The following is a 14,651-nucleotide window of genomic DNA, read 5'->3' on the forward strand; positions in this document are numbered from 1 at the left end:
CAGAGAGTTTAAATGAAAATATAATCTTGCAGTACTGTGATAGTGAAGGTAGGAAATAACCTAAATGTTCAAAAACAGGGAATTGAATAAATAAATCATTGTAAATATTTAACGTATTACTATTCACACATTAAAAGTGAAATTATAGAAAAATATGTATTGACATGGAGAGATGTTTACGATAAATAATGTTAAATGAAAAAAATGGAATGTATCATATGATCCTATTTTGGTAAAAATGTGCATATGTGATTACATACATGCACAGAAAATGTGAACATTTAAACACCCAAATGTCAACTGTGGTTATCTCTGAGTAGTGTGATTACAGGAGGGTTTTATTTTGTTCTCTTTACTTCTCTGCATTTATTATATTGAGCGTGTTTGCATGCATAATAAGATAATCAGTAAAAGGTATTAAAATATGCTTCTGTTCTATTTCATGTTGTAAAAGTTAAATGTCGTACCATTCCTCCCCTTAGATGGTAATTATCCCTCTGTATTCATCCAACTGTCTTTTTTTTTTTTTATTTTTTTTTATTTTTGTCTGTGTTGGGTCTTCGTCTCTGTGCTAGGGCTTTTTCTAGTTGCGGCAAGCGGGGACCACTCTTCATCGCGGTGCGGGGGCCTCTCACTATCGCGGCCTCTCTTGTTGCGGAGCACAGGCTCCAGACGCGCAGGCTCAGCAGTTGTGGCTCACGGGCCTAGTTGCTCCGCGGCATGTGGGCTCTTCCCAGACCAGGGCTCAAACACGTGTCCCCTGCATTAGCGGGCAGATTCTCAACCACTGCGCCACCAAGGAAGCCCTATCCAACTGTCTTGATCCATGAATTGGTTTAGTTGGAAGTGCCTGGTAGCTAGACATTCTCACTCAGGACAGAAAAGGCAAGTCTGTGAAGAGCTGTATTTCGTTCACATCCCTGACCCCACCCAAAAGATACAACTTTAACTTCAGCGATGGGCAGAGTATGACTGAAAGGTCGATTTTAAGTTGACTTTCTTCTTCTGCTATAACTAATCTTGTTCTTCCACCAAAGAATTTCAGAGTAATCTGGCTCCAAATATTAATACTTTACCACTGCAGTGAAATTCATGAGAATAACTACTAAAAGCAATCAATTATAAAAACAAAAAATCGAATAATCATACCACTCCCAAATATTCTGGTTCATCTCAGCGGTGATAGAACATATTGCTTTCCATAAAAAGTAACTTCTGAAAAGAAAAGAAACAAGCAAAAGCTATTCCTTATAAAATCTTGAGCAAGTTTAGTGAATTATCATAAATGTACAGAGGCCAGCCCTTCACTGGTGGGCATGTGGGGAGATCATTCTTTCCACTCTGAGGAAAGATCTTCCCCAGTGCCTCACATCCAGCTAGGCACAGTTGCTGGAAGCCTGGATGCATTATTTTTGGTCTCCTTCAAATTTAATTATTTTACCTAAGATGCAAAATGTTAACATTGAATGTCACTTAAAATACTGTTCAAAGACAAATGTCATATGATATTGCCTATATGTGGAATTTAAAAAAAATGGTAAAAATGAACTTATTTACAAAACAGAAAGAGAGTCACAGATGTAGAAAACAAACTTATGGTTACCAGGTGGGAAAGGGATGGGGGAGGGATAAATTGGGAGACTGAGATTGACATAAACACACTACTATATATAAAATAGATAACTAATAAGGACCTACTATATAGCACAGAGAACTGTACTCAATACTCTGTAAGGGAGTGCAGAGTACTCTATGGAAAAGAATCTAAAAAAGAGTGGATATATGTATATCTGTAACTGATTTACTTTGCTGTACACCTGAAACTAACACAACATTGTAAATCAGCTACACTCCAATAAAAATTTAAAAAAAATACTGTTCATTCTCTTTGAGAAGATAAACAGTGCTCTCTCTTCACTTCCTTGCTTTACACTGAAAAAAAAAAAACAACTAAACTCTTATTTTCAGACTGGAGGGGGAAAAGAAGTTTGAATTTTTGAGAGGTGAAACAGGAAGGAACATCTTAGGTAACGGAATCATGCAAGATCATTATAAGGCTTTAAACAATTTCATTGTCTTTGCTGTAGTCGGTTAATCAGTTAAGGGAAAAGCGGTTGTAACTTCTAATAATGTCTTGATTTTGCATTACTTTCCTCCTTCCTCAGTCCATTGTTCTCATCCAACAAAAACGAGAAATGCAGAACGTTTAGCATAAAAGCAGTTGAAATTTTTAAAATGTTTTATTTTTAAGGTTTCAAAAACTTTTGGTAATACTTTTAGGTTACATGGTACTTTAATATATCAATTTAGCTCTACATTTAGAGACTAAATTTTTATTTTTTATTTTTCTCTGGAAGGAGCAGTATCATTTCTCTTCAGAAATTCTGGTGGGTAGCTTGACGATACGACCCTGGAAATAATGGGACAAGAAAAAACAGCCTGGTTTGACGGAGAAGCCCATTTTAACTTTTGTTGGTATTCACTAAGGTTTTTCACATAAGTACATGTGAATAACTTTTTTAAATGTCCAATTCTTGCAAAAGCAGTTTTGAGGCTTTAAAGTGTTAGCTGTCACTTAAATATCCTGAAATATCCTCCTGAGATGGCTTGCTAATTCCTAGAGTAGTTCCCTGCCTCACACTGTGTCAGTTTGGGAAAGAAAAAAAAAAAATCCATCCTGATAACACACACCCATAAAATTCTCTCTTCCTATCACTCTCCAATTACTGTCTTCTGCCTTCTGAGGCTAGACTCTTTATCGCCCCCCTCATGCTGTGTGGTTCCCCTAGAAGGTCTCCCCACACTGCAGCCCCTGAGTGACAAGCAGACCCTAAATAAGCTGGGCCATTTCAGTCATTTGCCTTCTCTTGCTTAAGCTGATCTTTGCCAGTGATAATTCCCTTGCGCCTCCCCTCCACTGATCTGAACACATCCTCCTCTGTTGACTCAGCCTTTCTCCAAGACCCCATCCCCAGATACAATTAAAATAACTACCTTGGCTGCAGTTATTGTTCACACAGGGAATTGTGTTATCGATAAACTACCCCCCAAATTTTGTGACTTCAAACAAGGAACATTCATTCCCACACAGTGTCGGTGGGTCAGGAATCTGGGCCCTAGCATGGGCCCTCTGGCTCTCAGTCTCTCACCAGCTGCAGTGCTTCCTAGCAACTCACGTGGAGGTTGGCAGGATTCAGATCCTCACAAGAGGCCTCAGTTCCTTGTGACCTGTTGACCAGGGGCTCTGTTGGTTCCTTGACTCAGAACAAGACAGGTTGCTTTATCCAGGAGGAAGTCACCGTCTCTTGCAACCTAACCACGGAAGTGGCCTGCCACCATCGTGGCTGTATTCTGTTGGTTAGAAGCAAGGCACTAGCTAAGCCCACACTCCAGGGTAGGGGATTACATGCTAGGAAGTGGGGCTAACTGGGGACTAAGGCATCTTCTCCCACAGCCTGTGGGTACCTTTGGGTAGGTAGGAGCCATAGGCTGGATGGGAAAGCTGCACATCCTCTCTCAGTTTTATGTCCCTGCCTCGAATGGTGTGGGCATCTTAATGCCATGACTGATTCCAAGACTGGAAGGGAGGTGTGTTCTAAGTAATTCAGCTCTTAAATGCCATTTGAAAGTCAACTTCCTCATCTGATCTTCAACTGAAGAAAAGTGGTATATTTTAGTACTGCAAGAAGAACTCTCTGTGTTGGACTTACTAAGAAAAGGTAATAGAGTTCACCAAGACAGTGCATTGTAAGAGAGATTGCAAATGTAATCTCGACTAAGCAATTTGGGGTTTATATCCTGAATTTAATTTTTGACCCACTTTAGGATAAAGAGTCCTCTGCATTTTCAAATGCAACACCTATGAAACTTTGCTTCATTTTGTTCATTTGCCTCTCTCTGGGTTGGGAGCTACTTGACAGCTTGGTCTATGTCTATTTCATTTCTAACACCAGCACTTTACCTGGCACTTAGGCTCTCAAAAAATATGCACTAATATGATATATTTTTCTGTGTGTTTAATACATCCTGTACTAAATTTACTAAGCATTGCTAGAGTTTTCATGGTTGAGAATTTTACAGATCTTCTTCTGGCATAAATGCTTAAAAAGAGTGACCTGGGTCTATGATATCTGTAATTTCTGTGTTATTTTGCTAGTTCATTAGAGCATTAGCAGTTTTTGCCCTTGAATCAAAGTTCTCTACTTTTCTCTCCACAGTTTCCAAATATTTTGTCCTTTTGAGTCAAGGGAATTGCCCTGATTTTATGATGACATTTGGGTACGATATTTAAACTGTTAGAAGTTATAAAAACGACCCTTTGGTATTAAATGTAATAAATGGCTCTGAATTGAATACATGCACAAGTTCTCTTATATGAGCTTTGTGAGCCCAAACTGCTCCAGTTACATATTCTCATTGTAATTGGATTCTATGACATTCTCTCATCCCCCAAGAGTATGGCAGGCCATGAAAATTTCTTCTGGCTTGGTGCTGATGTATACTTTGGGTCTTTTGAAATTTTGGATTTCATATCTAACTAGTGTATGGAGCTCGTAGCACTGTTGGTCCTCCCATTCCTGAAGAGGCAGGGGTGTCTCTGCAAGAAAACAAAACCAAACCAAACTTATTTCATTCCTAAGAGATTTATTGCAACCCTCAAAGAAAGCCAGGTTGGGAGGGATGATTTCTAGAACTGACTTGTCTTTGTTCAGCCTCACCTTTACCAAGAATATTGTCTTTTCTTTACTCATGGGTACTCTGTACTGGGTTCATTTGTCCTGGCTTGTGTTTTGCTTTGTAATTCTACAATATTGTGCTTGCATGTCTTCAGTTAGACTATAAACTCCTCAGCATCAGAGGTTATTCTCTTCTTTCTTCTTCTGTTTCGATGTCTTTGATCTCTTTTCCCATCTTATACCCACTTTCACACCACTCCAGAAATAGGAACCGGCACGTAGAGGGCTAGTCTAGATTCACGGTCGATGCATCAGAGTTGACTGGAGTTGAGAGGCTGGCACACGTCTGGACTCTTGTAGCGAGGGCTGAATGTGAGTTCCGGAAGGCATCGGTAACAATACTGAGTTAACTCTACATGGTTAAAGATGGGTGCCAGACTCCCCTTCGACCCTCGAAACACACCAGTGTATGTTACTGCCATGAAAATTGCACTGTAATATTTTCTAGCTGTGATTCATTCACAGTTTAATATGCTTCTAGTTCTGGTTTGACTTTTCCCCCAGGAAGAGACTAAAATCTCTTCATTATAATATAGACAGTGTACTGCCCTTGGAATACAAATTGATCCATGTTCAGAGTAATTTTTCTTGTGACTGTCTCTACCCTGGAGAAGTGCCTTTAATGAATTACATACAAATTGTGTAATTTAAGGAGTTAATTTGGTTTTCTGGTTACACAGGACTAAAAGCAGCCCTTGTAGAAAGAGATGATTTCTCATCAGGCACCAGCAGCAGAAGCACTAAATTGATCCATGGTGGTGTGAGGTATCTTCAGAAGGCGATCATGAAGTTGGATATCGAGCAGGTAACTGTGTATGCTAGTTGTTAAACAAAAATGGCGACTGTGCTTTTTTCCACCCAATTAAATCAGCTTTTTTTTTTTTTTTTATGGCTTTTAACATTCCTTCCTATTGGAAATACCTATTTAGTGTATTCTGCTGGAGTGTCTTTCAGGAGAGGTGTGCCAGTTTTTTTTCCTGTAGCATTATGTTTATGGGTAATCAGGGGCTTTTTCTACACAGGCATGTCAAAGTAGCAGATTTACAAAATCCCTTTTGGATGTGTTACTTTTAACAATTGTGATTGTTTTGTTTTGTTTTTTTCCCCACCAATGGCCACCAAATTGCTACTTCCCAAGCAGTTTCAAGGGAACTGTGTTGTAATACATGAGGAATATTAAACTGATCCTCTTAACGGCAGATGCAATCATACTGCATATTGTCACTGACATATTCTTAAGGAAAAGATGATCTGAGTCATGCTTTTTTTTTTATGTCACACTCTGTTGTGTCCAGTCTGCCACCATTTGAAAACTGCCAAGGCAGTGTGGAAGATGACATTTCCCAGAGGAGTAAAAAAAAAAAAAAAAAAAAAAAATCAACTGAACTCCCTATCTGCTTTTCGTACATGAAAAACACAGCAGCACTTACTTGACATTGTCAGTTTTGAATCTGTCCCCTTTTCTTATGTGTCTGTTTAGCATCATGATGGATGTGAAGAAAAGAGCATGGGGTTTAGAATCAGATGACTTGTGGTGTGTTTCAGCTTATTTATTTAATTTCTCTGAGCCTCGGTTTTCTTATTTGTAAAATTAGTATTATGATAGTAATGCTGGGTCTTCAGAGAGACGTAATGAGGACTAAAGACAAAAGCTTTTTAATGATAGTCTGTAAAATACTGTGCAACTCTTAAGTATCATCTCTGCTTGGGCTACTGGAGGCAAGAAGGAAACGTTTAACATGAATCTGAACCATCTGTTATCTCTTATATGAGAAAATATAATGGGGGACTGAGAAAAGGGACAATACAGAGAATGCAAGATAAATTATTACAATAATCTTGTAACTCAAGTCAGGAAAATACCTTACACCTGGGAACTCTGACAGCATGTTTTTCTCCTATGCAAATGCAGTTAAGGTTTCTAAAAAATCTTTCAGGTTGACAGCATGATGTATTATTAGAAATTTGATTAGGAGGGAGCTATCCTTGCTCAGAGGTAGAGAAGTTTCTGTGTATCAATCAGTTGGCAGGGTGTCTATTTGCCATTTGAAAATATTATGATCTGTTACTGCCAAACTAATTTTCTCTGTTTTGCTTTTCAGTACAGGATGGTAAAAGAAGCCCTTCATGAGCGTGCCAACCTACTAGAAATTGCTCCCCATTTATCAGCTCCGTTGCCTATAATGCTCCCAATTTATAAGTAAGCCTTTTGGTATCATCTGTGTACTCTTTGCTTATCTGAGGTCAATAGAACACAGTTTTAATGGAAATAGTTCCTCAATGTGTATTTCTTAATGTAGTTTTAATTGGTCCTAATCTTGAATCCTTTTAAAATATTTTCCTTTGTTGCATTTTAAAAAGTGTGACTTTTCCTATATTACTCTCTGCTGACCCACCTCTAAGGGCTAGCTCTTGAAGGCAAAGGAGATTGTGTTCTGCACTTACAATTAGTAGTTTTTTACTCCAGTTTCTGAGAGTATATACAGGAGCAACTACATTTGCACTGGGGAACATAAGAGGGTCATTTGCAGACTAAAATGCAGAGCCAGAAAGAATCCTGCTGCAAAATCTGAACTGACATATATCAACTCCAAACCCTAAGCCATTTTGTGTCATTTAAAACTTCCGAGTTAACCAAAACTGAAATTTGGTTTGGAGGTGTCAAATAATCAAAAATTATTAAACCCAATTTTCTGAATGTTGTTAGAGCTATCCATCAAGTTGACTTAAGATGGAATACAGGTGCTAGGAAATACAGAATTATGTAACTTTGCTAGCTGCATGAGTCTTGTGGGGCCTGGAAGCAGATTTTATAATTTTTGTCTATATTTTGTCATAGATTGCTTAGGACATCTTAAGCCAATGATTCTGTACCCTGGGTGTACATTAGAGTCACTCTGATCTTGGCCCTAGTCTAGTTAAATTGATCCCTAGAAACAGGAGGCCCAGGCATCTATATTTATTTTTGATGCTCCCCAGAAAATCTAATATGCAGTCAGGTCCAGAACCACTGCCTTAGAGATGATTCATTTACTTTTATAATTCAGCTGCTGGGCTGGTGTCAGAACAGGCAGGCACTTCTCTTGTTTCTTCTGCAGTACACTTCTAGGTATACTTTGCTTTTCTTAATAAAAAGTGTCTTGTATCTTAAAGTGACATTCTATAATGTTATACTCTGTTTCTAAAGAAACCTTTTCCCCTATTTATGCTGTAGGTGGTGGCAGTTACCTTACTACTGGGTAGGAATCAAGCTGTATGATCTGGTTGCTGGAAGTAATTGCCTGAAAAGCAGTTATGTCCTCAGCAAATCAAGAGCCCTTGAGCATTTCCCAATGCTCCAGAAGGATAAACTGGTAGGAGCAATTGTCTACTATGATGGTATGTGATTCTATTTTTTTTACAAGATACTTTTCTCCCACTCGTGACCCTTACAGCATATTCTTAACGAGACAGTTTTGCATCCTAATTAATGTTAATCTTACACAACGCACAAACATACACGCACACACTCCACATAGTGTTTTGCTCTTAATATTGCTTGTTTTTGCATATTCCTTTTCTTCTTGGATTTCGACTTTGTATCTCATGGTTGGTTTGGTCCATTTTCCATCACTGTGTATTTGGACACCACCTTCGTGCCATTTAATTTGTTATGTTTGCCAGTGAACACTTGCCTTATGAATATATTATAATGTTGAAAGCAGCTGAGGATCTGTTAGGTTTTCTAGATGAAACCTCTATTTTCAAGGGGTTATAAACCTAGAGAAAAATGCCCCCTGGGCTGAAATTGACATGTTTGTATTTTGCACAGGACACAATTCTTGAACACATAATTTATGTGAGAAGGTAGATGAACATTGCATCTGTTAAACCAGTTCCTCAGTTTTTAATGCTTCTTTTATTGTTGTTAGATGTTTTCTAACAGTGACATTAGTACCCATTTGCCACGTGTTCAGTGTTCATTCTTTGTGTTTGTGTGTGTGTGTGGACAATACAATTTTGTACACTTTTATCTGAAGGAACTAACCACTTAATATATCTCCAGATGGACCACAATACAATGCACAACAACACAGGAAAAGCCATTTGTGAAGTTTTACTATAGTTCTAAAGGGTGAATGGAATTTGAAAGTAGTCCAAGGATGTCTATTTATAAAGAAATAGCCGGACACAGATAATTATACATGTTCAAAAAGTCTTAGGAATTTTGTGGCACAAAGGCCCTATAGGGTCAGTGAGTTTTTTTTACCCCTACTATGTGACCTTTTGTATTTAGTGTTAGATGTCTGAACTCTTAACATGAAGAAATGTTTTTGTTTTTTTGTTTTTCCAGGAGACTTTGATATTTATACTTCATAACATGGGATATCCTTAAGGCTAACCCTACCTTTTTTTCTTCTTCTCAGTGTTAGGTTTCTGAATCAATTTAGCTGTCTTTCAGGCTTTCATGTATGAATGCAAAATGTGTACGTGCAGATGGGGCAACGGGGACAAACTCAAGAAGATGTGTTAGGAGCAACAATATTAGAAAAATGCTAAGGGTCTTAGACAAACATTAAAAGCTAGAAAATTCACAGTTTACAGTGCCTTCCAGCATCTAAACACCACGGGGTGGGGGGCACTTAACTACTTTTTTGGTGCCCCTGATTGAGCCTACATGTTAAGGGACAATCTTAACTGTGAATATTCTTTCTCTGCTTCAGACCCTTAATGTTAATCCACTGTAGTTTGTTGGGTGATTATATTAAAGAGGTTTTTGATCCAGGAGGAATAAGAAATGGCCCCCTGCCCATCCTGACACGAAAGTGTTTGTGTCCTTTGCCTCTTAGTTTGAATCCCTCCCTTGCAAACTGTCTCAAGAACTTGGCCATTTTCTCTACCATGTGATATATTGAACACGAACTACTTTTATTTGTTACTTTTATTTTTTTAGCTTGTGCGTATCTGAACCTCCTTGAGAGGAATATTAGTGGATGTCATATCTGAATTTGTGCCATCTGTGTTATGTTGGTTTGATATTGTTATAAATTATAGATTCTTAACAATTCTACATGGAGAAACCAAGGGAAATCTATGTCATATACTGCAGGAGAAACACTATCCTATTAGAATCAAGAGGAAGAAGAATTTCTTTTATCTAGAATTGGCTTTTATAGTTTGTTACAGGTTGCAAAATTATGAGTTTAGCAAAGATTATTGAAAAGTTAAAAATTATTATTTAAAATAATTTCAAATTGATATTCGAAAATTGATTGTGAAACCCAAGTCTTGAAAAAGTAAAAATAATTCTAGTCACTGGAAATCATTTCTTTTTTAATCTTGTTCTGAAATGATGCAGGTCCAACTATGTCATGCCTGAGGCAAGACAAAACAACAATGTGAAACAGTGTAGTTCTATGGTTTCACAGCTGTATTCACAGATAGGGCAACTCTTGTTAAAGCTAATGGTGTGATGAGCAAATTAAATACCAACATAGAAATAAGGTAGAAAGGAGCATATAGTAAAGGAATTAAATGTAATAAATGTGTGCTCAGAGAAAGGAAGGGATGACTAACCCTTCAACCAGAAAAATAACATTATTATCCTGCTACCAAAGTATTTCAGAGAGGAAAAAATACTTCCTAAGCATATGCCATTGCAATTGAAGTCTAAACATTGTAATTTATAAGATAAACATTTCTTAACAACAACAGCAACAAAATACTCTTCTTCTTAAATAATCATTATGAGAATGTAGTAACAGTCTCCCAAATGATTTCAAAATACATTTGGGCTACATGAAATAACTTTTTTTAATTTAAAAAAATAATTTATTGAGGTGAAATTTACATAACATAAATTTAACCATTTTAAAGTGAACAGAAATAATAATTTTTATAATTCCCACCTTGAGAGAATCTTGATCATAATGAAAAAGTGGCACAAGTAACTAAATGAACTTTTAAAATCTATAAGAAATTTTGCCAGTTAACAACTCTGATTAGTTATCCATCACACAGTTACTTCAGTACCAGTGAAAAACGAAAAGTAATGGTGTGAAAATATAGTCAGACAGACTATTAAACATCACCATTAACGTGGAGGGACCAGTGACTGAGACCATCTTTAAGATTCTTTCAAAACTGAGATGTTAGGTCTGTAAGATATTCCCTCTGAAGTACAAGATGTACAAAGGTCAAAAAATTTTTAATTATTCATGCAAACAGTTTATGCTAAAATTATAGTGATGATCATTGCATAGGATTAAGGCAAAGTCTTTTCCTCCACAAAAGTCCACAAAGGGAATAAGATAAATTCCACATACATTTTTTTTTCTTTTTATCTTTTTTTTTATTGAAGGATAATTTACATATAACATTATGGTGGTTTCGGGTGTACAACATAATGATTCAATATTTGTGTATATTGCCAAATGATCACCACAATAAGTCTAGTTAACATCTATCACCATACATCATTACAAACTTTTTTTTCATATGATGAGGGTTTTTAAGATTTCTTAGCAACTTTCAAATATACCATACAGTATTATTAGCTATAGTCACTATGCTGTACATTACATCCCCAGGACTTATTTATCTTATAACTAGAAGTTTATGTCTTTGACCACATACCTTTAAATGTAGTAATTATAGTGGCACTTCTGTGCTTGGCATAGGTACGATCCATTGCCATATTTTGTTAAACTCTGAGAAACAAACTCACATATGTGGAGGAATAACTACCATCTTTTTCAGTATAGACAAAGTAAATGTCAAATTTCTCAGTAAGATCCATTTGAAGTGAAAGTTGGGATAGGAAGTGACATACTAGGTTATTTTTTCTTTTTATATTCTGTTAGAGAAAGCAATATAGTCGCCTCACTGGTTTTCTGCCTGAGACATGTCCTAGTGTTTCCTCTCTGCTCCTCTCCATGTCCTACCAGAGATCCACCAGCTGGACCCTGTCCGTGGCCATTACCACTGATCGGGGGTTTCCACGTAGAGAGTGTCGTGACTGGTGCAACTCTCCCACGTCAGCAAAAAGTATTTAAGGCACGACAGGCTCGGGTGACTTGGCAGGCTGTGAGGTTATGTGAGCCAGCTGTGGAGGGCGAGCCAGTTTCCTCAGAAACTTACTTCGTCTTCCTCTGTCAACTTTACTTCAAACTCCCTGCTCCCAGAGAAGATCTTTGGTGCCATTCTAGTTGGACTTCAGTCATCCAATCCAGTGCACAGAAAATGAGATATAATTAAAAATCATTAAATATTTAAAACCATTAGATACCCCCATTAAGCTTCTGTAAGATGAAACTGGAGAACAAAATTACAGCTTTAAATTCTTCCTTCTGAGAGTCCAGGCGGTGACAGAGAGAGATGTCTGTTATTTCATACCCGATGATGCCCTTAAGTATTCCTTATGCACATATGAAAATAGCAACCTACGAGAAATTACATTGGCTTTCCTAGTGTAAATAGAAGTTGGTTACAGCCATGTTTCAAAGGGGGAATTAAAGCCCAGGTTTCACTAGAATATTCATGTTTATTCCAACCTAAAATTCACAGCATACAAATAGATGAATTCAGCTCAGCTCGTGAGAGAGCAAAGCCAATTTAAATCTCTGGCTCCCCTGAGGTAAATGCAGCTCATGGTCCTGCCCCCGCCCCCCACAACCTCAGCTATAATCCCTGGCTCCTGGAGGTAAAAATGCACTGAAGTGAGGAAAATTCTGCAGCAGGATATAATGATCCAAAATGACAGGGACAATAATGACAATGAATTTCATGTCTCCCAGTCATGAGCTGGAGATGCTTGACTAGGCTGACTTATACAATTAAATTGTTACAGGTACAGCAGGAGATGCAGTTAGCTGTGAGCTTTGGGGAATGAGGCCTCTGGCAAAAGGCATATTGTGGAATCCAGACTCTTTTGTTAGGAACAAACTATTATCCCTCTAGGCATGCACCCGCAATCCTATACGTCAATAAAAGAAAGCCTGGGTTAAAGACAAGTCTTTTAAGGTGTTGATTTTATCTACTTTGAAAGCTTAAAATAAATCAATTACCCAATAACACAAAGATGATTTTTTTTTTTTTTTTAGTCTTATGTTTTCATTTTTGTTTTTCCATTGAGTTCTTGGAACATAAGTTTAAAGATGGTGCCTTTAGTCCCCATTTTCATTATTTGCAAACACAATTGTTGAACTATAATTGAGTGTTATCTACTTTAAATCTGGACAGACACATTAATTTCTTCAGAACAGAAATAGATTGAATACATAACTGAATAGTGTGGATTTACAAACAAAACAGCAGTGCCAGTATGCAAGTTTGTCTCTGTGCTTCTTGATGCAGGTCTTGTGAGGTTGTTATGGTGATTCTAAAGTGGTTGTGTGAGCAGCCTCCTGGGTTGCAAAGACCATCCACTGGGGGTAGGAAGAACATATTAGAACTTTTCCTTAGACCTGTTTCTAGCAAATTCCTTAGAAATGTCTGTTTTTACATATGGTTTAAACATCTATAAGTACAATAGTACAGGTAAGTAATTTATAAATAAATAACCATATTGGAGTTATATGCTGACATTTACTCTACTTCTGTAATACTCAACTTGATTTTTCTTTTTTGAACCACTAGGTTAGTAATTTATCATCATTTTAAGTCTATGTCCCAGAGAAACTCTTATGTGTGGCAACCAGGAGATATGTACAAAAAGTTTATTGTAGCACTGGGAATAACTTCAAAAAGGGAAATAATTCAAATATCTATCAAGAGACGAATAAGTAACCCATAGTATATTCTCATAATGGAGTAAAATAGAGCATTGAAAGTGAATGAACTAAGCTAAGCTGAACTCATCCTGAGTTCAGTCTTAGAAAAGATATGTTGAAAGTGGCATGATAACTTGTCTCACAGTTGTAAACATCACAGTCATACTTGAAAACTGCTTTCCAGAGTACCGTAGTGTAGTGGAAGCAGTCAATAATATGGAAGTAGATGACTTAGGATTGCAAACTTTATTGAGTTTTGAGCCACATTACACATCTATGAATTTAGGCTTATAATGTTTTGCTCGGGAAGTGTTTTGAGCTTCAAATGAATAATAAATGTAAAATAACTTTATAAGTATAAAATTATTTAAATTTTAATTGTTTTATTTGGGTCAATTTTATGCATATTGTATCGACCATCAGACTTCAACTTTTCACGGAAATGTTCTAAAGAGAAGCATCGGTTCCACAAATGTCCCTCGTATATTTAAAATTTTCAGATTCTTCCAAAAAATTTGCAAAACATTCTCAGGAAGAAGGAAACTATTGTGCATGCAAACATGCTTCACATAAGTATATAATCTTTGAAATTTAAGGGTTAGAGAGCACATTTTAAAATAACTTCCTCTAAAATTATCCACTTCTTAGACATTGATTTAAAATCTATTTGTTTTAATATCTTCCTTGTCCATATGCAGTTTTACGCTTATAAATTAAGTGAATAATTTTTATCTTGATTTCCTACTGTCAGCTTTTCCATTGTATTTCTCCTCTTGTTTTCTGTGAGTTACATAAATGAAACTGACATTATTGCTCATATAGCAGGCATATATTTCACCCCCGAATGCTGCCTTTTTGCTATTCAGTGTATCTGGATACCAACGAATGCTAAATGAAGTTTGACATGTACCCCTAAGAAACAAAACTTATAAATTGTGGCTTCAAAGGAAACCTTGAATAAATAGGACACATTTGTGTCCATCCAGGCTAACATCCAACATATGCTTTAGCTTCCTGATGATGAGACAGGGCAAAATAGCCTCTAGGAAAGTTTGCAATTGTTTATTGCTCACTTGACCAGCATGTATTAAATACCAGGCTTTTATTCTCTTATAATTAGTTTTTTTCTTTTTAAGAAAATCAAAAGCACACAAAAGTAGATTTG

The 14,651-nt window shown here is 36.9% G+C and overlaps 1 protein-coding gene across 5 annotated transcripts in view; it reads left to right on the forward strand.

Annotated features, from left to right (window-relative positions):
* Positions 1-14,651, forward strand: part of GPD2 (glycerol-3-phosphate dehydrogenase 2) — a 144,926-nt gene that overhangs the window by 63,414 nt on the left and 66,861 nt on the right. For all 5 annotated transcript variants that reach the window (XM_082464997.1, XM_082464998.1, XM_082464996.1 and 2 more), the window contains exons 4-6: positions 5,417-5,541; positions 6,839-6,936; positions 7,951-8,114. In XM_082464997.1, coding sequence (XP_082321123.1) covers positions 5,417-5,541; positions 6,839-6,936; positions 7,951-8,114 — 387 coding nt within the window. The remainder of the gene's footprint in view (positions 1-5,416; positions 5,542-6,838; positions 6,937-7,950; positions 8,115-14,651) is intronic.

This window comes from Balaenoptera physalus, assembly GCF_965194825.1.
Source record: "Balaenoptera physalus genome assembly, chromosome: 6".
NCBI lineage: Eukaryota > Metazoa > Chordata > Mammalia > Artiodactyla > Balaenopteridae > Balaenoptera > Balaenoptera physalus.